Below are 26,053 nucleotides of genomic sequence, written 5' to 3' on the forward strand. Positions count from 1 at the left end.
GGGGGGGGGGGGGGGGGGGGGACTTTTCTTTATTAATTAAGCTGACCTCAGTGCCATTAAATATTGTAAAATGGAAAAACAAAGAAATAAACAAACAAAAGAAACTAATCCAGCAATTCCTAAAGTTATAATTTCAGGCAAACTACATAACCGAGTGAGAACAGTCACTGATGGGAGAATCCGCCAAAAGATGAACCATGTCGGCAACAATCTACATGGTCTATGGACCCTTCCCACACACTCAGAAGTAGCTTGGTGTCTGGAAAATTTACTTAATGTCTAATGGTTGCGGAAACTTAACAAAGCAAACTTAAAAGTGACAAAGACGGTTTTGTAATATTTGATTTTTAAGTTTCCATCCATCCGTTCTCTTCTGCTTATCCGTTTCAAGGTCGCAGGGGGGCTGGAGCCTATCCCAGCTGTCTTAGGACGGGAGGCAGGGTACACCCTGGACAGGTGGCCAATCTGTCGCAGGGCTAACACATAGACACAGACAACCATTTGCATTCACATTCACATCTGCAACCACACCTAGGGGCAATTTAAGTTGCCAGTCAACCTATCCTCACTAACTGCATGTCTTTGGACTGTGGGAGGAAGCTGGAGTATCCGGAGATAACCCACGCAAACACAGGGAAAACATGCAAAGGACACACATGATGGTGGTTGAAAACCTGTACGAGTGTGAAAACATAGGAGTAGTCAGAATAGTCTCTGAAGCAACTCTATACTTGATATAATTCGTGTGCGTGCTCCACTAGGATTGAGAAAACCAAAGAAAACAACTTGCAATTAATTATATATATTTTGAACATGAAATGCTGAAACATTTGGGCATCAGTGTAAGAATTTGATCTTAAAGAGTTCTGCTTCAGTGCAGGGTAACAGCAAACCAGGCCGCCTCCCCAAAGCCTGCTTACAACCAGCACATGGAAATTGTCACTTTCCCTAAGGTTATCCAGGTCAGAAAAGGTTTTACATTTCCAGGCATCCAGCATTCTCCACAGAAAGTAATGATTTAACTTTCAGTTCAGCATCCATGAAAGCTTCAGTTCCCCACAGAGACATGCTGGCACTTCCTTGAATTAAAAACCTTATATGGCTTTCCTACTGTGGCATTCAGGCAGGCTTTTTTCTAAAAAAAACTACATTTGAAAAACAATAGCAGGCCATATTTGCAAATTCATTAATAAGAGCTACAAGTAGAAAACCTAGAATTGTCCAGCTTAGGAAATTACAGTTAAAAAAACCTACAGTTATAGTCATCAGCCATATTTGTAGTTAAATATAATGAACTATAGTGGTCATCCATGTTTATTTGCTGTCCTGAGACACATCTCCCCATGTACTGGCTTCATTTTCAGAGTCGGAGAGAGCTGCTGTACACAGATCACTGAAGATATCTGCAAAGACAAGAAAGCATCAAGTCAATGTTGATGCCATTACAAAATGTAGTATTCAAAATTCAAACAGCACTTAAGAATGAGGATGCACAGCCCAGACTGCAGTTCCAATAAAAAAAGAACCCCCCAAAAAAATCAAGCATTAAAAAAAGAAGACATAATAGAGCAATATTCAGACTCTGCAATAATATCAGCCAGTTCGTTGCATAGAAAATTATAGGGAAGGCAGATAAGGGCACTCAGTGCAGACAGGTGAAGAGAGCTTTTTGTAAATGGGCTCCACTTAACTAAAATGCTGAAGGTCAACTGCTAGAGCATGGAAGTGGGTCTGCCTTAAGTATGAAAAAACACAGAAACAAAGAGGAAAATGATAAAAAGGAGTAGAGGATGATGGTAAGTGACCTGACAGAAGAGGTAGTTCTTTTTAAGAGGGAACACACCATAACAACACAAGCAAGGCCACAGCAAAAAAAAGAAAAAAACACTTCAAGGACAAGCCTTCAAGTCGGCATGGGAGCGTTGAGATGGTAGGGAGATGGATTAAGGACAGAGAGGACAGAGATGAGGAAAGAATGAGAGAGGGGAAAAATAGAAGGGTCTATCCTGTGGGAAAAGCATACACTTTGTCTATGAATGCCTGATCTCATCAACCCAGTATTAAGATTAACAATATGTGCTCAAAGTTAAAGATAGAAATATATTAAAGCTGTGTATAGAGTCCTTTCTATGTGGATATAAAGTATGAGGAGCTCATAAGCATTTCCCCAAATATAAATTAACATTAAATCACGTGTAGCTGGTGTGTTAATCATATTAATCACAAAACTCCTCATGCTACTTGCAGCACGCTACCGATTTACATGGATGTATCTGATAGTTAATGCCCAGAAAATGTTACTAATAGTCAGCTTAAAAATATGTTGGCAAGTATATGGAAACTATTTGAATGCATTTTAAGCAAATATAAATGATAAGATTTCTAGTAGTTTCTCCTTTGGCTTAATTTCTTGTCATAAACTAAAAACATCTTAGTCAAACAAAGCGTGTCACCACAAACCTCGTGAGCATGCCGTGAGAAATTTCTGTTTATTTGTCAAATGTAAATGGGATGGAAGAAAGAATAGATATACAGGAAAGAAAATAATGTGTGCTGAGTGAATATAGATGATATCTGTGACAGAAACAGTGCTAGTTGTAACCAGCTGCTATAGTAGCTAGCTGGTTAATTCTTCAAATTACAACTATACTGCGAGCATGACTAGCAGCAGGAGCCACTTTATGCAAAACCGCAACATGCTAATGCTAGTTGGGTTGGCTCATGTTCACTTAGTTATGCTCCACCCAGAATCTGCCCAGGAGTAGCATAACTAGCCTCCCTCTATGGGGTCTTAGTCAAGTATACCTACTCTACACACCTGCCCGAAGTGGGAGAAATGACAAAGAGCTTGATTTAACTGCTCTAAAGAGTTGACGAGTGAAAGCACCTGATTGAAAGCCAGTAACAGCTTTATTGTTGCAACTGGAAATAGTCTGCCATGTCCCAGGTAATTATTAATTTCATGGTATCAAAGTCTGAATCTAAACATCAGTTACCTAAAATTGCCAATTCAAAAAAACAAGTGAAGTTTTATCTAACATCAATCAGAGAGACAGAGACAGAGAGAGAGAGATGAATGTGCTTCAGTCAGTGGCATTTGCATTCAAGCCAAAACTCTTCCATCCCCCTCCACTTCATCCCTTTTCTCCTTCCTCTCCAACAGCAGGTGGACCACCCAGTTAATTTGGTGCAACTAACATCGGAGAGTGAGGAGAGGAGCAGATGAAGTGGGATTAATGGGTGGTATGGAGGGGGTGGTGAGTGAGTGTGTTACAGCAAAGCTGCCAGTGGTTAGTCAGAAGCTGCAGTGTTGTTACTGAATTGAGTGACCTCCTTCTGATGCTGTTTGCAGTATACTGGATGGGACCAACCCTGTCTTCTCTGTTAAAAGGTTCTTGACTAGCCTAGGACATGAAACACAATAGAGAGGAAGGTCTTCACTCAAACACAGGAGTAAGGTAATTGCAGTGATACTTTTTTATTATAGGTCATTCATTTCCAGAAGCAAACTGCTGAACCAAAGGAAGTTAAAAACAAAAATAATAACTTTACAGGAAAATAAGTCTGTGGATTAAAGCCACTAACCACATAAGTTAATCTGAAATTATCTGTTATGGTGAATTCTCAGTGAATCCTGATAATGCCTGTTCATATTAATGACCAAGTATGACAGCACAGGGGAACAAGAAGGTTTTAGCATAAACAAAATCATGACTAATGATGCTAGAACTTTATTTAATATAGATTTCAAAATGTCACCAATGTTTATTTTAGGCTCTGCCAGGAAGTTATTTGAAATATTATATTAATGTCAAAAACTGTAAATGAAATACCTGTAAAGCAGCAAGCATACAATTCTGCTCAGCTTGTGAAAGGTCACAGCCCCTTTCAGAAGCATTTTTATTATTCTTGTGTTCCTTTTAATCCATATGTGTAGCTAGTGTGCAGAGTGCAGAGAGACACCTGATGATTTTGCATTCATTACTTATTTTTAAAGAATAAGTTAAAAATATACATAGTATTATATATTTGCAGTCATACCATGTGAAGCACAAGAGTTCAGGTATACAGTAGCTCCAGCATAACACACAGCCCTTGGTGCATATTATTTCACTTATTAAATAAAAACGAATTTAAGCCATAATTATAAAAACGATAGCACAGTAATGAACACAAATACAATCACTGCGACAGCCGTGTCATTCCACTTCTGCAGTCACAGCTGAAACTACAGACTTTCTCAGCAGCAGTCAGTAAGAGATCGTGTTTTCGTTCTAGATGCGGTGGTACAGGGCAGCCACAGCCGAGGGTGCACTGATTCTTGCAGCTGTCACAACCAGTGGTGGCCTACTAAATAATACATGCTTCTGTATAATCATACAGCTCAGTCTCTCTCTGTGAGTCAGAAGAAAAGCAAATGTTATTTAGAGGTAATGCAAAAAAATAAAAAAATAAAAAAATAAAAAAATCCCACTGTGACCTTTTGGTAGCTCCATACAATTCAAAGGAAAATAATCTCCCTATATATAAGAAGAATGATATCGAAACTAAATAAATGAATTATTGCATGGGTTACACTGACCTTTTTCTGAATTTATAGTCATTTACTGAGTTTTTGGTAGCTGCTACACAAACTAAAAACAAAAAGTGAACCAATAAAGGCCTTTTAGGGGAATAAATCCTGCAAAATTAACATTAAATGTGTTTATTTTTTACCGTTTACTGTTTGGGTCCTCATAAAAACAGTGAACTACTACTAGCCAACCAAGCGTTTTTATAAAGTTAGCTAAAAAATAAAAAAATAAAAAAATAACACACCCCTTTTATCATGACTTTCACTGCTACTAATCCCAGATATCAGAACCTTAGTAACTTTTACCAAAGGCTTATTTTTGCATGGTGTAAGTGAAATTTTGTAGCAATGATCTTTTAAATGTCCCTGCAGGCACGCTGTGCAGGACTTCTTTACAAGCAGAAAAACTATTTCGACCTCTTCAGGAAAGATATACAGGGTGTGCAGACTGGGATGCTGTTAGTGCACAGGAAAGTTGGAAGAGTATTATGAATGAGTAACATCAAGCATTAATATGTCTGTGGTGCACATAAATATGAAGGATAACAGCTTTTCCCCCAGACATTATTTGTGCTTGCATTGATTCAGCAATCAGCACTGCCAAACTGCAATGAAATGTATCAGTCAGGGAACAAAACTGACTCATGTGCTGCAGCGTAGTGTTTGCTGATGTTTTTCATGGCCACAAGCAGGGTTCACATTGTTAAACTTCTACACATCTTTTGATTTATTTAGTGTTGAAGGTGGCAAGGTAGGAACTTTACAGTAAGTAGCGTCTTAACATAAAATAAATGCAGTTTACTGTTGTTTGATGGTGATCAGGACTCTTTCTGAGCTTTCACTGATGAGCTTTGTGGCTGGCCTGATAATTGTTGTGAGTCATTACCCTCCTGTCTTTCCTCACACCAAATTCTGTCATCCTATTACAAAAAAAAAAAATTAGATAATAATTGAAGCTGCTACTGTGTCAGCCTTGCAAAAAACATGTGCCTCCCTCAAATTAGAGACAGTAGTTGAAATATGAGCATCAGTGTTATTAGCATTCTTCAGAATGCTAAAACAAAGACTGAAAAACAGCATAAATCACAGGGCTGTTGCAATAATAAGTAATAAACAATAAATGAAAACTGAAGGGTATGCCCGCCTTACTAACCTGTGCAATCAATAATGACTCAAGCACAAATGCATAAACATCAGCATATATATTTATTTATATTTTTATACTATATTTACTTATTAGAAATTGTCTTCTTTTTAATTTTTTGTTCTTAGAATGAAAGTTTAAGATAGTTAGGTTGCTTTCTTTGCACTGAATGGAACCATATATCATTTCATTGTATTTTTAGTATAATTGCAATAAAGATTTAGATTTTATGTGAAGACTACCGTTGTTGATCAGTTGCATTAAAAAGATCCAGCACTGGACATTAGCAACACTGCCAGGCCACCAGGTTATGCTTATTTGGTTTATATTTAAAAAATCATCTCTTCACCTATTGTTTCCAAGGTATCCTATTTGCTCCTATGACAACCTGTGCAAGGAAACTATGTTTATCTTTGCACTGGCTTTCTGCCTGCAGGAAAACTGAGTCATTAGGCCAAATATTGAAAAAACCAAGACAGATCGATAATAACTTTCATTTTATAAACACTGAAATGAACGTGATGGTCACACAGTTTACAAGACAGAAAGATGACTGTTGTGCATTCAATGCATCCCACTACTATCATCACCTGGGCCAAAACATGCATTACTGTCAGTGGAGACAGGAGATCTGTTTAAGACACGAGCCTAAAATCCATTTTCTTTCTTTTTAAGGTTACAAGTCCTGTGAGCTTTTTTAAAGTTATTATCTGACACATAACATAGCTTACTATATAGTTAGTCATATTAACAGACCATACTAGAAATCTGAAATATGTATATTACTTATGGTATATTTACCATAATTTTGCAAATAAATTATGATTAGGTGAACCAGGTAAAGCCTTAATGAATGTTTTTAAAAAGAATATGTGCACACTGAAGGTGTAATCTGACATGAATGGCAATCCTTAGGCTAGTATGACAACAGACTTTAATTCCATCTGGAATTATGGTGCCAATGGCTTTCACTGGATGGGCAGTTCTGAAGATTTGACAGAGGATGTAGGGAAGCTGTTTCTTGATTCTCCTCTTTCACATTAGAGTGAAGTACGTCTCTGTTTATTCCTCTCATATGTAAATTAGTGTTGACAGGGTGTGGCTGGGTGTGCTGTCTAGCCTTTAGACAAATATACCACACAAACCCACAGGAACAGGGACAGGAACACTGCGTGTGGTGCAGACGTGAAGTGAAAGCCTAAATCTGGAAAGGTGCAAGACACTCATGGGGCGGGGTGGGGGGTGGGGGGTATGTTAGTAAGCATGGTACTGTTCCTGTTGGAAAAACTGACTTCAGCAGTGCATACACAATCATAACAACACAAATGCACAGTGGACAATCTAAATACACAAAAACAGTGTGCACCAGGTAAACAAAGACATACACAAATGAATGGACATATATTAGTATACAGGACACATCGAGTTTTATATGACACTGCAGTAGTCCTTTTTGTGCCAGTCGTGTTCTATATGACAGCAATAGAACCAAAGAAAAGAGAAAACTTATGAATTCTTCATGTTCCTCAAGCGTAGAGCAGAGATGAGAATGAGTGACTGAGACCTTTTAGCGGCAAAAATCCATAGATGGAGTCGACAGGAGACTGTTTTAAGGGCTGAAATATGCATGAGGTGATGAAAAATGAGCATATTTAAAGCAAGTTGAGCTTTTATCTCGTAGACTATTAATCACTTTCTAATGCAAGGAGCTTGCATGAGCTCAAAACATTCTTTCAGCTCACTTTCTAGAGGCTGCTCATCCAAGCAGGCAGTAGCTGCTGCTTCCCTGTCAGGTCAAAAGCAAAGATGGTGTTGGTGAGGTGAATCAAACAGTGATTTATTATTAATCTGAAGCCATTGTTTTCTGCAACCTTCCTTGATTTAGCAACAGTCACACGTTTTGTTGTGTTCCTACTGCTTCATCAGGATAAAGTTACAGTCAATGAAATTTTAATTCCTTGTGAGTCACTCTCAGCCTTTAATCCTTGTGAAGATAGAACAGGGCAGCAAAGAAGCATCCCGTTGCACAAGTCTCATTTCCTCTCTTGAGCTTGTTTGATTAATGTGGTTGAATTGAAGGTAGTTTTAAACAGGGAAGCCGTGCTGTGGTTAATGATTACAGATAGCAGTGGAACTGCAAAATTCTTATGCAAAAATACACAAGATCAACAATAACAATAATTCAATGTCATACACTCAAACACATGGGCTATGCATGGAAATATTGCCTTTCTGAAAGGTTCATTTTCTTTTTTCCTTGGTACTTTGTCAGTAAGGATAGATTCAGCTTATCTGATTCTGCTCTTTTCCCCTCTTTCAAATGCTATCAGCCCATAAAGTGGCTGCTGCCTGTTGTCACTCCCATGGTGATGGTAGTCGGACTCATCCACTATGTTGTAGGCTGAGTAGACTGCTATTACCTTACTGCTGTAAAGACATAATGAAACCTGGTAGGCTCAGTGTTAATCAAAGCAACCATAGCCCAACTTCAAGCCATAAAAGTACCCAAGTTCATGGGTTATTTTACAAAAGACTCCCACTGCGCAGAACAGCTTTTGCACCAGGCTGTTAACAGCTTTTTTCATTTTTTTTTTTAACACTTACTGGTCTTTGTGCTGATGCTTTCTGAACAGACAAAAGACAAACAATGATGAGGGTGACACAAAGACACACTGTCAGAAATGACTGGTAATTTCACAATTACAATTAACAAAATAGCTCCATAGAAATCCGTTGGTACAAAGACTATTTCAATCAAGCACACGATTTTGGTGTCAGATATGCATGAATAAAAGGACACAGAATGGTTCCATTTTTAAAGAACTGATAGCTGGATGATTAGTGCAGGCTAAATAGCAATGAGGCAAACAATATATTTCTGGAGAAACATTGATACCTCTACTGTATGACCTATTGTGCTATCCCAGAAAATACCTTTTGAAGTCTACATTATACTGTATATACTATGTCCACAAGTCCACCTAGCTGTGCTCATGTCCAAACGACCTAAATTTAATCATCAGACAACAAGTGTGAGGGTCTGTGCATGCAGTCTGCCTGTCTGGCTTTTTTGTGACTGCACTGACTTTTCTACAGAGAATTAAAATTACAATGCACAAACTATGCCTGCGCCCCAGGCACTGGAGTTCAAATGGACTTCAAGAAAATATACTAAGAATGGCTGCTCGGCCATCAGGTCTTCTGTCTGTGTTGAAAACAGAGTATAAACTAAGCTTCTAGCGACTGGAGGTGGTTAATAAGGGTGCTGGGGAATGCCATGGTGTCCGTGACTCAGGTACTAACTTTTAAAAGCTAAGGCCTGAACTTTTTTGAAACCAACAGTCCACCTCTGCTGAAACTGGTTGAAAATGTAGTTTCTCAAAAGTTGGTTAAACAATCAAATTAGAGGCTCTAAGCAACAAGGGATGGACATCTGGTCTAAGGTGTCCAAGTGTGAGTTTTGGGGGTATGGCATGTCTTTATGAGCTGCAGAGAAGGTGTTGTAGCTCAATGTGCAGTCTTTTTTGTGTGTGAACAAAAGGTTTCAATAACTGGCCTTTAAAAAAAACAAACAAAACCTACCCTATTTAAATTTGGCCCCTTTTGAAGGAAGCCACATTTGGATCTATATAAGGGATTTGATCCTTCGCACTGGCCAAATTCCACTCTGTGGTTTTACTGCAATCCTCAAACATACGCAGTAACCCAATGTTAACTTTTCTTACAAACTTGCATGAATTTCGTGTGGAGGCTCATTACTGGTAATGAGAACTGGGTCTCCAGTTACAACTGAGGTTTCAATGGAAGAGTCCACAGTTTCCAAGCCCTGAGGCAGTGCTTCGGGTGAGGACCGAGAGCAGGCAGCGCTCATTATTTTTGCGACATTCACTGGATTGTGCACCATGAATTAATCTTCCAGGTTGAGGCTGTCAACATGGACTTCTACTGTACCCTCATAACGCTTGAGGGAGAAACTGACCAGAACACTGGTGCTTGCCAGAGTGTGATAGTGTGCTGGCACAGTATATTCTGAAAGGTTTTCCAGTCACATCAACACAATCTTTGCTTGCCACCTGCTGAGAGGCCCATTCCCAGAACTTTTTGATCACACCTCATAAATTACCGAAAAATGTGTTGCCACACAATTATGCAAAATACTGCTTTCAACACTTTTTGTACATCACTGTTTAGGTCCCTCAGTAATCAAATATTTAAACATTCTCCAAGCAATTTCTTTTTTTTTTGCAACATGAATGCCCTAAAGGTATATGCTGTAAAATTCCCTGTAATGTTTGCTCAGTTTTATTTAGGAATACAATATCTTAAAAACAGAAATTTAAAAACTTGAAGGGAGGGCTGTGTGGAGGGTATACAGCAGCCAATCAATGGATGGCGGGTGGGGGGGGGGGGGGGGGGGGACATTCTAAATAATCCTGTGGTTCAGCCAGCAAACAAAAACATACCAGTTTCCATTCTTTGCTTCCTCCACAAACTGGACGAGGTCACCTGTCTCCAGAGAGAGGTCTTGCGGATCACGAGACTCGTATGTTAGCTGTACTCGGAAACGGCTGCTGTCACCCTGCAGAAAGAAATGGTTTTCAAATTCAACATTTAGCCAATCCCAAGACTTTAAGCTACTGCTTAAAGTTGTTCTACTGTACTGTGGTACTGTTCTACTCTAACTGCTGAGTAATAAACAATACCCTACAAAATGAAACAAAGACAGCAGATAAAAGCATTTAAATTTAAATATACCAATGACAAGACATTGGACTTCATTTATTTTGCTATTCTTGTAGTACTAGATAGTAATAAATAAGTTAATGATTATAAGATTTATAGGGTCTTTAGGTACATGCACACCACAGGGATTGAATGTCCCAATTTTTTCTTTGTCTTATCTGAGTTGCATCCACATGTGGGATTATTTAGTTGTTGTTGTTGCAGATGAACACAATTTAAATTGTGATTGACTGCATGATGCAAACATACTCTCCACTTTGTCAAGTACATCTGTTTAACTGCTTGTTAACACAGATATGCTCTTGTCTAATATACCAATCACATGGCAGCAACCCAAAACAAGATCAACATGATGTGATCTGACCAAGTGTCAGAATGGGAAAGAAAGGTGATTTAGGCGGCTTTGAATGTGGCATGGTTGTTAACGGGGTGGTCTAGGTATTTCAGAAACTGCTGATCTAGTGGGATTTTAATCACACAACTTCCTCTAGGGTTTACAGAGAATGGTCTGAAAAAGAGAGAAATATCCAGTTAGCAGCAGTTCTCTGGGTGAAAGTGCCATGTTAATGTCAGAGGTCAAAGGAGAATGCTCCGACTGCTTTAAGCTGATAAGAAAGCAACAGTGTGTTAGATAACTATTACAACCAAGGTATGAAAAAGAGCTCGTTTGAATACACAACACACTGAACTTCGAAATAGATGAGCTACAGCAACAGAAAACTACTAATGTCAACTAAAGGCAGGAAACTGACACTACAATATACACAGGCAATTTACAAATGGACAACAGAAGATCTGAAAAACACCAAATCTGAGTAGTCTTGATTTTGTGCTACAGCATTTGGATGGCAGGACCTGAGCAGAAAGATCCATGCTTTAGACATTATGGTTCCACGTATCAACAGTTTAGGCTGGTGGTTGTGGTGTAATGGAATGGGGGCTGATTTCTTGGCACATTTTGGGCCCCATTATTACCTGCTGAGAAGCATCATTTAAGTGCAACGGCCCACCTGAGTACTGTTGCTGATCTTGTCCATCCCTTTATGACCACAGTTTACCCATCATCTGATGGTTGTTTCCAGCGGGATAACACACCACGTCATAAAAGTTCAGATCATCTGAGCTTTTATGACGTGAGCTGACAATGAGTTCACTGTACTCAAATGGCCTCCACATTTACCAAATCTCAATCTAGCAGATCACATTTGGGATATGATGGAACGGGAGATTCACATCATGGACATGCACCTGACAAATTTGCAGCAACTGTGAAGTTCTGACGGGAAAATGTAGTCCATCCTACATCTAGCTAAGTACCTAATAAAGTGTCCTACAAATGTATGTTCTAAGCTGCTACATTCCCTGCATCACTAACGTGCTCAGCCCTCGTGTCGATAGTGTGCACGTGCGTGTACGTCACACAGATTATAATGGATGTGGGAATGCTGCCATATTCGGCAGACACGTGCAGTTAAAATCCTACCCCTTTTTCATCTTCCCCTCATTTCCTAAATGTCAAGTGGTCAGTGCCTGCTGCTAACAAGAAGGGAGAACATGGGAAATAATTAAGCTGTGGAGGGGTCCTCCTTTAGGGGGATTGAAATGGGATTTAGTGAAAAAGAAGGGAAAATGAAGAATGGGTGAAGAGGCAATGAGAGATGAGTGTATAGCAGTTGGGGGATGGTTCATGATCATAAAATGTCATGATTTATCTGACAGCTGACATGACTCAGCTGGAGTCGAATGAGTGCAGTTGAGTTACGTTCCTCACTCGGGCAAAAGTTTAATAATGCTAATTGTTGCTGAAATTGTCACACCTGGTTTCAATTCTGGACAAAATCATTTGCAACATTCCGTTTTACTAACTTTCACTCTTAAATAAAGTTTCAAAATGATCCAGTGATGTAGCAAATCATATCTGAGCTTCACTTCTTTACATTTTTTAGCTGATGTGGGCAGCAGACTTAAATGTTGCCTACATTTTTATTGTTGCCTTCCTCGTCGGAAGAGTTGGAGGATTCCTCTGCGCTGGAGGGAATCGTCTCAAAGTCCTCTGTGTCCATGGAAAGAAGACGCCGCTGGGCCCAGCCTGAGGGGAATCAATACACATGATTTACCATTAAAAATGTACTCATAAACAAGGGAGGGCATTAATATGCATCTTGGCAGGTGATGACGCTTCGGGAAAGTAATGTTGCTGTGCAGTCAAATAATTGGTTACATCATCGTGAAAGCTTGATGATTCCGTTTCCAAGAATTCAACCTCAAGCCAAATTTCTCACATTCAGGATGACTTCAATCCCCGTACGAGTCGCAGCCTGCACAAGGGAGGCTGTCACTACCCATACTTCTCACGTTAATAACGACTTTAGCATATGACTGAAGCAGCACATACAGCGCATGCATATTTTAAAATAAGTCTAATATTTATGGTATCAGTGTAAAAAGATTACACTGCTTATCCAGACATCACTCTTGCCTCAGGGAAGAATTGAACTCACAACCTTTTTGAGTACTGGTGCAGTTTGCTGATCTATCAGCACACTGTTGAACGGCAGCAAAAAAGTAAGAGGTTTTCAATGACAACACGGGAAATATTTGAACATTTTTTCCCACAATGGCAGAAAAAAGAAAGAAACACAAGAAAAAACAAACAACAACAAAAACACAGTGCTTATCCCAGCATCAGTTTAAGACAGTTTAAAAGCTGCACAGTGGGTCCAAACACTCACTCTCACACGCCTGGGTTTTGAACACAGGCTTTTGAATTCCAAAACTGCTTCACCAGTTATAATAGTGCAAGGAGCTGTGAGAGCTTGGCATTTGTAAAGCATCATTCTTCAACTTTACAATTTGTTGAAGTAAAGTGCTTTGTAAAAATAAAGAATAAAGCTCTTAAGATGTGATTTTGGTTGTTACATCACCGCAGATCTATTGTGAGTCGCCGCTGGTGTTGTGCTCTCTCTACATCCTGTTTCAGGTACTGCATCTGCTCCTGTGGAGCCAGTGTCCTGTGCACAGCTGAGTGCACTCAGTCAATCAGCCACTGAGGTGTTTAGACCGGGGGAGAAGAGAGGGCCAGGCCAAAGAGCCTTTTGCTTTGACAGCAATTGAGCAGTGTGGTTCTGAAAGCAGCCGCTTACTCCTTTCGGTAAAGTTTTTTTTTTTTTTTTTTTATCAGCTTTTTATCAATATATTTTATACCTTTTCTTTAATCAGGTTAAGTTTCGTTGCAGTTTTCTTTTTGTTCTTGATAAAACTACTGCACTAGCCTTTTATTAATTATTGATCTATTTAAAAAAAAAAAAGATATATATATATATAAAACCTTTGGAATTATATATTAAATTTGTGGTTCTATAAAACTAAGGGAGATTTGAATGTTTCAAGTCTGTCACCACCAGCACCAGGTATTTTCCATTTGACGTCACAGCTAACACCATCACAACACCCCACCAAAGGCAGTAGTGATAATCAGACCTAACTTTGATAACAGTATCTGTTTTCTTCATGGTTTAGGTGGAGTGAGCAGGTTCTTCCACTGCACATCTACTTTCCGTCTCCATTTTACGGTTGCTGAGGTTTGAAATTCATCTCAAGAAAGGGCTGCTTGAAAACCAACTTTCTTATTTGTAAATTCACTTCAATTTTATTCATATCGCACCAAATCACAACAGCTTATTTGTGCTTGATGAATTCTGACAGAATGCTGAGTTCAGTGAGTCCCCAAAATTCAAAAAGGAAAAAACAACAAAAAACACAATAAGGAACGCACAAAAACCAAAATGAAATGAAAACAAAAGCATCCATTTATATTCACAGTGTTTATGGGAAACTTCATTTCTTCTGTATGGCAAATTAGGCTAAACGCTGCAAAATCTCCCCCTTTTTTGAGAAATGATGTAGCTACGTTGTCCAGTCAGTCTTTCTTCATAGCTGTATAACTTATGGACAAAAAGCCAGAGTCAGCATATGTGATAAGCTCTCTTATCCTCCTTTCTTTCTTTTTATTTAATCTCTGAAGGCACAAAATAGTCATCAAAATGTGGTCACAAGCCTCTTTCCTTCTCATTTTTATATGGCCTACAATAATTCTGCATAATTTTGAGCAGTTTCAAATTCTTTTGTGATCTATAACAACCACTTGTTTGTTACACTCATATCAAACATTCGGTATGTTTTCAAGTCTGTGGTTTTCCATTATCTTATCACTACTGGTTTAGTATCTGGCTTCAACATCAGATCCCATCTATATATCGTCATTCAGTGTTGGGAAGGTTACTTTTAAAATGTATTCCATTACAGATTACAAAATACATGCCCCAAAATGTATTCTGTAATGTATTCCGTTACGTTACTCGATGAGAGTAATGTATTCTGAATACTTTGGATTACTTAATATATTATCATGCTGTTTACAACTACGTGAATGTACTATTGCTGTGATTTATTACTGTTACTGAAGGTCCACGGCTCCGAACCGTAGTAAAGGGACCTCTGGCTAATAGGTGGGTTTCATGTTGGGCTCGTAGCCGAAAAATAGCTTTACTTTGTTGTGTGGGTCAACTATGCTTGCAAAAGACAGAGAGCGGCGTTGAAAGGCTGCTCCAACGGAACTTATTGTTTCGGAGGAAAACACGAACACGGTGTACAGTCGAGTCTTAATAGTTTACTTACAACTGGGCTCATCAGGCACTCTTCTTGGCTGCAGTGGTTATTTTTATATTTACATGCTTCCAGCTCCCGTTTCTGCTTGATGACAACTCATACTTTTCCTTTTTCTCCCTCCTCGTGCTCACAGACACATAACGTGTATGGCAGTCCATTCTCCCTGCAACACGGACTACACTGCCCATGATTCTACATTCTTAGAGCTATACCTGTAGCATTCTGCCTGTTAGCTTAGCACAACAACAACAACAACAACAACAACAAAAAGGCGCTCTCTCACCCAGGAAACACAGAGAGAGAGAGAGAGCGTCACCCTGTAACCATGGCAACAGCAACGCTGCCACCTGGAACAACAGAACGTAGCTGCCAAACAAAAGCCAAACAGTCCTGACCCGCCACAATATGAAACAGTGAAATACCGCAGTGTAATCCATTTATTTCAACAAAGTAACTGTATTCTAAATACCACCTTTTTAAACGGTAACTGTAACGGAATACAGTTACTCATATTTTGTATTTTAAATACGTAACGGCGGTACATGTATTCCGTTACTCCCCAACACTGTCGTCATTCAACAGTTATTTTTAGCCTTGGAGCCGATGTGGTCGCATGTACAGATTTTCTGTCTGAAAGGCTTCAAAGTTAAAATTTGAAGGTTAACTGTTATTTAATAATATATCTTTGGCACATGTTTTCTTATCTGCCTCTAAATGGGTCTCTGTTCCTGCTTAGGAAACAGCCATAGGTGCTGTTATCATGTTGTTTTTGATTATTTAGAGGTTTACGTTTAAGAGAAGCTGGAGAGGAGATTATACAAGGCCGAGCATGTGCACAGGAAGACAGAAGAAATTAATCATGTTAAATTATTAACATTGTAAAAATGCTCCTCTGATGGGTTTATGAAAGGTTTTTACCACTTCCCTCAAACCAGTTGACATTTGAATTTTCTTTCTTTCTTAAATTTGTTTAAGCTTTATTTAACAAGGGAGTAGAAAAATAAAAACTCTCAACGAAAGCACATCATTACAAGGACACTTGGACTGGTCAGTAGTTTGAAGCCATTTGACAGACATAGCCTCTGTTTATGTTTTTAAAGAAGACAGTCAATGCGATGCAAAAGGAGGACAATTAAAAAACAAAACAAAAAACAAAATATACTTTCACATAAAACTGAAATCAACTCCACAGGATGATAGTCTCTCAAGTGACTGGAGGAGATGAATCCTCCCCTGTAGTTACCTGGTTGGGAAGTGGATCTAGGGACAGCTGAGGTGCCACCAGGACCAGCAGAAGTGCTGCTAGTCATACTCTGACGTTTCCTGACTGCTGCCATAGCGCCGCGCAATGTATCTGGAGGGAAGCCAACTGCTTTATACCAATTTTGTCATCACAACCGTTAAACTGCACCACAAAAACCCAAAACCTGTATTTAAAAAGCACAATTTCTAAAAGTTGCACAATTACATCCAGTCAGTGTGCTGTCTAATAAGAAAACCATGCAACTGTATCCATGCAGAATCAACGAGAAAAAAAAAAATAAACAAGCAACAGAAAACACCAAACAACTACCAGGGAAAATCTGTGATCAAAACACACAAAAGCTACACAGACACACACACACAAATGATACCAATTTCATTTGATGCTCATGCACTGACAAAAAGAACATCACAAACCACCTACAAGTCACCAAAGCACGCACGAAATGGAACTACAAACGGTGAAACACATCATCCAGAAATAAAGAAGCACAGTCAATCAAGAAATAACATCTTTCTCCTTGTACCTTCATAACCAAATGGAGTGGGATCACTCTTTATTTCATGCCTTTTGCTCTTTATGCTAGCAGAGAGGGGACCTGGGCAGAGGAAATAACATGCAACAAGAGAATTAATGAGAAACCAGCATATTAGAAAGACGGTTGCATCATCCCAAATCACCTTTCATCAACCTTTTAAAGCCCCTTTTAGACATTAGGAAGCTGTAATATTATTTTCTGTTAAAAACCATTTTGTCATTTAGACATAGGCCATAAGTGGGCTGAATCATCTTAAGACCATTATGACTTTAATTTTTTTTTAAAGAAAAGAGTCATATTTTCCATGCAGTAATAGGCACCTGGATACAGAGTTTCTAAAGATGAGAGCAATTAGTTGACAAAAAATTATTTTTCCATCTTTCCAGCTATATTTAAAAAAATTATTTTTGCTGGAGAATAAATGAAATGGATGCTTTTCTTCAGGGTTTAATTCATGACCATCAGCATAATTAAACAGAATATAGAACTGATGCTGCAGCTGCTTCATTTAAAACCTGAGAATGCAGGCTACATGGTTAGCGGTAGCTTCTGACTCTTATGTAATCTCTCATATGTTGTAACTAAAGTATTTTCTGAATCTTTAATGCTGGCAAACATTATTGTTATGTTTGAATTGTTTTTTTCATCTTTTGTGAGAAATATTTGACCTTTGACCACAAAACATCTATAATTATTGATTCATTGAAAAACAAATCTGCACATACAAAATCAAACTGAAAATGTGTTTTGATTGACGTACTATAAAGCCCCACATGTAATATTGTAATGTGCCTGGTATCATATTTGATACGTGAGTTTCTCCAACCATAATGTATGCAGATGGAAACATGTCTTCTACCCACTGGTGATAATTTGTGCACTGCAGGGAGTAAGCTGGCTTTGAATCCCCCTGACGTGTATGCATGTCCCTAGTTTTTACCAGTAATAGACACAATCAATCATACAATACATACTTTATGTTACTTGGACTTAATGATTAAGAGTTCTACAACTTTTTTTTAGATAAAAACTATATCAAGTAGTTACTGATACAGTACTGTGCAAGAACTCTCTCTCTGAAGTCGCTTAAGCAAGCTTTCTTCTCCTGTTGACTATGTTTTGTTCCATTCTCTGTCAATATGATCCAACAATTGTTTTTCCAGTTTGTACAGCGCTTTGGTCAACGTGTCTTGTTTTTAAATGTGCTTATAGATAAACTGACTTGACTTGAATGACAATGTTGCTTCAACAATGTTGAGTTAGAGTTCTGGGGAGTCATAGGCCACGACTGATCGTGTTCTACTGCATGTTCCAGACATTTCTTCTAATACACTGTCAGTGTGTTAGGGATCATTGTGATGCTAAAAAATTAATCACACAACTTCCAGGTGGTTATACAGTGGATCACAATCTGACAGTACCTTTACACATTAATTAATTTTGACAAAATCCCCAAGACCAGTGGCTGAAATGAAAAACCTAAAACCTCTCTTCTGATCTTTGATAAACATATCGACAGCTTATATTTGAAAATTGAATGAATCCCTCCATCAGACCTATTACCTCCGATTTTTAGTTAAATTTTTGTAAAATGTTGGAGTACTTCTGCCTTTTTTCCCTGTCTCCCTTCCTGAAAAATGGCTTCTCCACATCCACCCTTCTACTGAGACTATTTCTACTGACAGTTCTTTGAACATTAGATGTATCAACTGAATGGCCAGATGTTTACCTCCTATTTCTTAATGACATGACTTAAATACCTTATTAGGCCTTTCGCTTCATCTTCTCTACTTGTCCCGTTTCCTCAAGTGTGTTGAGGACTCTCTGCACAGGAAGCCCACACACGCCACATTTTTGGCTAATATCTCTTTGGGAATCATGCTGTTGAAATACTATTTCATGCCTGTCACACTGTGTTATCTTTTGCATTTTTCATAGATTCAAATTAAGAAATGGGAACAAATGATGTGTTTTTGTGAAAGGCTGCTTGTAAGAAAATGCCCAAAGATACAATTTAAAGTTGCTTCTTTGTAGACACAACGTTGGCTCATCCCTTCAACTGGGTGTCTTTTTTTTATTCTTGAATGATTCATATGTCAGTGTTAAGCAGCTTTAAAAAAAACCCAAAATATTCCTCTGACACCAGTCAGAGACAGGGACTGAAAATGACTGAAAAAACATCCAAAGAAACTTTGAGGGACCTTAAGAAGGGCTGAAGAACTATTACAAGACCACTTTTAAAAGATAAAAATAAAACCTGGCTCCTTAGAAGCAAAACATAAAGACATGATGTTGAAACACAGCATGGTAACACTAACATCTGTGTAAAAACACTGCCTCAACACCACATTTATTTATTTATTTATTTTTTGCTTCCATATCAGATATCTATCACACCAGAAAAAAGCACAAGTGTTATGAAATACATTAATGATAGCACTGGTCTGTCCAGTGAAGACGTAACAGTGCAGAGTCGTAAAAATAATGTCTCTAAATGGAATTCAGTCTTCATTCATTTTCATTTTACACCTGTTCTCCTGCTTGTATTTCATGGAAACCACACGTTTATCTTACAAAAATGTTTTAGGCGCTATGAGGGAGTGATGAACAAAATACAGCCCATATGTTCAATTACTCATAATTCACATTTCTCAGTTTTAAATATAAAGCTGCATGCAATTAAAATTACACGGTAGTGCTACAGATTTTCATATCTGTTTCAACAATATCAAGCAATATAGAGTAATATTGTTCCTTGCTTAGCACACAGTGTGGATTAGAATTAAAAACACAGGCCGAAAAGCAACAGCCACGCTCAGACCTCCGCTGAGCACTGTGGCCTGCAGTGCTCTGATCGGTCAGTCTCAGCTGCATGAGGGATAATAAAAGAAATGCAATAAAAAGAGGACAGTGAGACTGAATGGAAATAGTTTTTTTTAAAGTTCAATTTGAATTCTTTTCCTGCCTCTGCCTCCTTGAAAATCAGTGTCTCATCTGTATTCGTAAGAGATATTGCACTTCTATTGCCACTTTTAATGTCACCCTGCGTTCCAAATGTCACCTTATCAAAATTCTTATTTCATTACAGTTGCTTAAAAAAAGTATCTGTACTGAATGCCTGCCCACCTCTCGTCCATCTCTTCTTTCTCTCATTGTGTTTTTAGCAATTCTCTATCAGACACGAATCAAATCTCAAGAGAGGAGAATATGGTGAAGTTGCTGACCAGCTAATTTGCTATTTAGCCAGCTGATACTAGAAGTGCACTTGTCTCCCAGGGGATGTGCATATGGAAGCTAATTTGGCAAGCTAATGCGCATAATGTATCCATGCTTGTAGCTAACAGAGAAACGTGAGCAAGAACTCTAAAGTGAGCTGTAGATTCAAGTCTGTATGTTGCTGTGGGTCAGAATCACTGTAAGCTTACAGGAGTGATACACATACACGTACTGATCAAACTCATATGTTGCTCTGTATTAGAAATGATTTACTGTTAGCAAAGACACACAAAGAAACTCTGTTTGGCACTCTGTAAATCACACAAAAGACTGGATGTTTAGGCTCTCTCAGATATAATGAGAGGTAAGCTCTAGCCCACCTTTCTCCATAGGTGAAATTATGGGTTAATGTTTAAAACACATCTTTAATTATATATCCTATTTTAGCTGAGTAAACAAAACCCCAAAACAAATTGGCAGGTGTGTGGCAATGCACTATAACCTAGTCACCTGTTTAAAATACAATGAAAAACATTAAAATAACCTCAATACGAAACAAATTTGTCACGGTTTCGATTCACTTGAATTCTCATTGTACAGAAAAGTGGACCCTGGCTCTTTCTTACAATTCCTCTTGGGCAGCTCTTGGCAAGAGGGGTGAAAAACCACTGACTTTTATCAGGAAGAAAACCTCCATCAGAGTCACACTCAGACAGGGTGCCCATCTGCCTCGACTGGTTGGAGGAAAAGAAGTGTGGAGAGAAAATCTCTGCTGAAATCTGTGAAAACATTCAGTTCTCCAAACCTCTCCCTGCATCTGTATTTTTGGAGAATAGGTTTGGTACGGTGGACCAAAGAAAATCAAATCAAATCAAAATCTGGCAATAAAGAAAACAAACAACCGCCATTGTAATGATATTAAAAATGCAAAATGTTCAATTCTTCCTTTTTGATCCAGCCCACAAAACATGTAATTTCTTTTCACTTTAAAATATGTACGATATAGCAATGCATCCTTTTTGTTTGACACTTCACAACTACTTACTGTAATAATTAGAATTCAACCTATTGAGATGCACATCAGTAACAACGCAGCCAATGTGATCAAAATAAGAAAAAGGCTGTAAAGAGCAGGAAGGAACTACAAAGGCTGGTACCTTTTGTGCGCCGTGTAGCGAAGGAGGAGGAGGAAGAGGAAGCAAGAGACGAAGTGAGAGAGAAGCGGCGGGGGACCTCAGCCTCTTTAGCAGCAGGTTCTAAAGCCGGAAAGGGGTCAGGAGGAAAAGAAGAAAGGAAAAAGCACGGGGAGAGAAAGCTTTAGTAACGGGATTTAAAAAGAGGCGAAATGACAAGGAAGAGGAGGATGGACAGCGACTCTGGGCATTAAATAGAATGCAAATCAAAGACAAAGAGAAAGCAGCCTTCACGGTCTTTCTTAGCACTGCCATTTTAATAACCAATCATCTATACATTCTCTAGGAAAGACCATAAAATGCAACTGAGAAAGAAAAATGATTGTTTTGAGAGTTTACTAAGATTTTACTTTCAGAATCTAAGTTTAGACATGCCAATAAAAATTAAATTGGACTGATACAAAAGTCTAAAGTAGAAGGATTCCCTCTTAGTCATCACTAATGAAATAAGTATGATTTTTTTTGTTTTGTTTTACCTGATGCAACATCACTGCAACACAACAGTGGGATAGTTTTCACTAATTTTAAAGAAAGGTTTCTATCAGTCGACGTGTCTGCCGTCTAGTGACTGGAGTTGACCGTCTTTCAAAACTGCTCTCTCATTCCTCCAACTGTGTCATCAGCGTACCCGTGTGGTCATACTGCTGTGAAACAAAACAAGTCTCTTCTTCCATCAGATATGTTTAAACATATTACAATGTCAAGAGGGCTTTGGTACTGTGAGGTGAAATGCCGTGTAATGCTTCACCATATATTTCTGCCCAGCTACTCTTTGTCTTCATCTGTCCATCACCTGCTGTCAAATCATGCCTCTTCGACAGAACTCCATCCCATTCTTTTCTAAATCACAGTTGTTGCAGTGCAAGCAGGGGCCGATGACACAGACGTGAACAGATAAAAGCACAGACAGAGGAGTGGATGGAGATGCGGTCTTATTATGTGAGATATGGCAGACACTGCAATGCACGTAGAGAAATCCGTGCAAGAACTACGTGGCATGCACCGGAGCTAAAAGACTTAACTACAAAGGGCAGATGCTGCTGCCGTTCATGATGATGACAATTATCATTACGATCAACATTATCGTGACAGCAATTATAGATAAAAAGAGCAAACAACAGATGATAATGTTGACAAAGATGCCAGTGATGATGATAAAGATGGCGATACAGGTGGATTTAGCGAGCACTCGGCATATTGCTGTTACCTGCGGGAAGAGACCTCCTGTTGGAAAGTCCTTGCAAGGTGAAATGCTTCCTAGCATTAACAGCCGAGTAGCCTGACTGGCTGGCTGAAGCGTCAGCTACGTAGCAAAGCGAGATTAAGCAGAAGTTAGTACATTAGAGAAAGAAGAAGCAGTTTGAGCGTTGCTTGAAAAGAATAAAGTGATGCAAAGGGTTTATATGGCTGTCAAAGTGCTCTAATAGTATTTCTTGTCTTGACTTGAATTGCAGACTTACTAAACACTTGCAGGTTGTTTATGAAGCAAGTATACTGTACCATATGGAGACACATACCTTTTCCCCATAAGTCAACGTTTCATTACGTCAAACTTATACCTTAGAAAATAAAATACTTAAAAGAGATTTTTCCTCTCACATGTGGTAAACTTGAACTACACCACAAGACATATTTGCCAACACTTTTTCAACTGTTTATTCAACAATAATATCAACAGATTAAAATTAATGTACTGTATCCTTGGACTCGGAGTCAATAGTGGCTCGTTTACCAGAATTAACTTCTTGAAAGAATTTGGCATAATTGTCCATCACTTTGTGACATTGGCATGCAGATAATTTTATGCAATCTTCCATGCAAAGCGTGCAGGATATTTAAGGATTTTTCTCACATACACTGCAACTTTCATTCATTATTCTGACTCACTTACGGTTCGACTTTCAGATAACCTTTTTATCATTTGCTGTCAAAGTGTAAAATCATCATTCTGTCCAAGATGCTTTCGATCATGTGAGGCAGTCAAATCTTCTTCCAACTACTGTGCAGATGATGGAAAGCAGAAAAGTCTGTCATAAAAGCAGATTGTTTCCTAAGACTGATATTTAGGAATCTACTATAGATTATTACTATTTGTTATTATCTGTATTTTGTGCTGTTGAAATATGAAATTATGTCATATTAAACATTGAAGTTAAACGGTACAACTGGCCAAAGGAAGCTAAGTGAAAGAGGGACTTAATTCTTCCATCTTAAACCTTGAATGGATCATCTATGTCCAAAGAAGAGAAGCTAATACTACAAGATAAATGACAATAACAATGAAAACATAGACTTACAAAAATGGAGATTTTGATGAAAGTCTTCACTTCACATCTGTTCAATTTTCCCCTCATAGAGGTTTTTTTTTTTTTGGAAAACACATAACACATTGAGCCACTTTCCTCAGATAATAACTATGGCTAAAGTTCCCTAACCACAGCCATCAGTCCAGAGAAACTCAATAATTGACATTTTTTTAAGGAATGTGAAAGAGTTTTAGCAAAAAAAGGATTGAGACCCCATCAAAATCTGACATATTTTCATGTAAACGCGAGATGTTTCAGGGTCTTGAAATATTTATAATAACCACACAATAATTTTTACCCTGTAAAATGAAAAGAATATTTCAGTTTCTCCACTGCTTCTAGGTCAGCAGCTATACTGAAGCAGATTAGAAGTCATTGACCATGTTCACTCCTTTGTACATAGACTATGCACTGTATAAAATTGAAGCCTCTGGTTCTGTGGGCCTAAAAGTGCTCGCTGCAACCGTTAATTACATCTTTTATCTACAGTGTATGCTTTGTAAAAAATGTCATATTTTTGTATGTTGGGGTTTTTTTTGTCCAATGAAGCATTGCTCAGATGATCCATGGATTTAAACAACTCATCAGGGGCTTGTACACATAAAGCCCTATATTCACCTATTAGAAAGATGTATGTGCCTCATGCTTCTAGTGGAACATTGCTTACCAAGTAGCACTTTAAGCATGGGAAACATGGCATCAGAACTAAGTGAAACTGTCAGTAGTCACATTGTTATTCTGAGCAAAGGCTGGCTTTCTCAACGCCAAAGTATGGCTACACTGAGGATTTCTAAGGGAGCAGTGCATGGCTCACACCATCAAAAGATCAATACATCAAGCTTTGTTTACTGAAGACCAGAAAAGCTACTTCATCTTAAATACACAATAAACATGATAAATAAAGCAGGTCGGCAATCAACAAAAGTCCTGCTAAAAAAAGAAAAAGGATTTACTGATAAATCCAAGACAGAGACTCGAGATTGGTTGTCAGATTTTGCATGTTTGAGTCCATGCTGTCACTCAAACAAAAGAGCTGCTAATACATGACAAATATTGCAATCAAATATTTTATACTGTATTTAGTTTAAAACAAGTGTATATATTCCTGCACCTTCACAATGAGCCTTTCAGCCTGATTAACTGCTCAAGCAAGTCTGCATGATAAAGTGCTAAGTGCTGGTCCGACTACCACGGACCTCAGAGCTCTCAGCCTCATATCTTTGGAACACTCTCCCACACTGCATTCACAGTATTCTTTGTTTCTATCTTTAAACCATTTCTTAAAACACACCTTGTTAAGATTGTACATTCAGTTTTATTTTGTATTTTTGACTGTTAATTCTGTAAAGGTTTTCTAATTGTCACTGTATGCAGCATTATTATTATTATTATCATTATTATTATGTAGGATAGTGAGCTGGACCCTTATATGGGTTTCAATAAGCAACAGGAGGTAGAGCAGGTCACCTACAAATTGGAAGGTTGGTAGTTCGATCCCAGTCAGCTCCAGTCTGCATTTCACATATCATGGAGCAAGATGCTAACCCCAAGTTGCTCTCCAATGCATCCATCAGAGTATGAATGTGTGAATGTTAGATAGAAAGAACTTACATAGGAAAAGCATAGAAAAAAGTGCTTGTATGACTGGGTGAGGCAAGTTGTATAAAAGCGCTTTGAGCGCTCAGTTAAGAGTAGAAAAGCACTATATAAGAACCAGTGCATGTAGCAAGCCCACTATTAATTACTGTGTGGGATAAGTATGCCCAGCCAACACCACATTTCACATTTCACCTAATTACTGTTTGCCTATACATGCAATTTTTAATGGCACTAAGAAAACACCACACTGGGGATTACTGTAGAGAAGATAAAACCATAGCACATGTTTTGCTGTACTATCAGAAATATGAGAAGCCATGCGATTTAAAACCCTATTTTTTTTTCACTCCATGGTGCAATAGTTTACACATTTACCTAACAATTAAAACATCTCTAGTTTGAACACAAATCCCTTCAGGGTTGTGTCAGATGCGGCATCTGAAAACGCTACCCTTCTCTCACCCCAACCAGTTGCGGCTGATGGCTGCCCCTCCCTGAGCCTGGTTCTACCGGAGGTTTCTTCCTGTTAAAAGGGAGTTTTTCCTTCCCACTGTTGCCAAAAGTGCTTGCTCACAGGGGGTCATGTGATTGTTGGGTTTTTCTCTGTATTATTGTAGGATCTACCTTATAATATAAAGCACCTTGAGGCGACTGTTGTTGGGATTTGGCGCTGTATAAATAAAACTGAATCGAACTGAACCTTTTGGTACTCCTTGTGAGCAGCTAAATGTAGCTTTTTTCATTTTTGTTGGAATTTTTTTAGCAACATTCTGGTCCACACTACATAACAGCTGGTGACGATAAAGTAC

At 38.5% G+C, this 26,053-nt stretch overlaps 1 protein-coding gene across 5 annotated transcripts in view; it reads right to left on the reverse strand.

Moving 5' to 3' along the window:
- mcf2l2 (MCF.2 cell line derived transforming sequence-like 2) overlaps positions 1-26,053 on the reverse strand; it is a 112,759-nt gene continuing 86,706 nt past the window's right edge. For 4 of the 5 annotated variants that reach the window (XM_086284648.1, XM_086284650.1, XM_086284647.1 and 1 more), the window contains 8 exons: positions 22,547-22,642; positions 21,304-21,402; positions 16,919-16,990; positions 16,372-16,482; positions 12,440-12,549; positions 10,181-10,296; positions 3,331-3,404; positions 1-1,403 (listed from right to left, as the gene is read on the reverse strand). In XM_086284648.1, the coding sequence (XP_086140774.1) occupies positions 1,315-1,403; positions 3,331-3,404; positions 10,181-10,296; positions 12,440-12,549; positions 16,372-16,482; positions 16,919-16,990; positions 21,304-21,402; positions 22,547-22,642 (767 nt within the window). In that variant the 3' untranslated portion in view covers positions 1-1,314. The remainder of the gene's footprint in view (positions 1,404-3,330; positions 3,405-10,180; positions 10,297-12,439; positions 12,550-16,371; positions 16,483-16,918; positions 16,991-21,303; positions 21,403-22,546; positions 22,643-26,053) is intronic. The other variant, XM_086284651.1, reaches the window with a different exon arrangement.

The sequence above is a fragment of the Aulonocara sp. 'chitande type north' Nkhata Bay genome, linkage group LG23, assembly GCF_057382095.1.
Source record: "Aulonocara sp. 'chitande type north' Nkhata Bay isolate Kocher_YH1m ecotype deep benthic linkage group LG23, A_spYH_male_GT1.1, whole genome shotgun sequence".
NCBI classification, from domain to species: domain Eukaryota; kingdom Metazoa; phylum Chordata; class Actinopteri; order Cichliformes; family Cichlidae; genus Aulonocara; species Aulonocara sp. 'chitande type north' Nkhata Bay.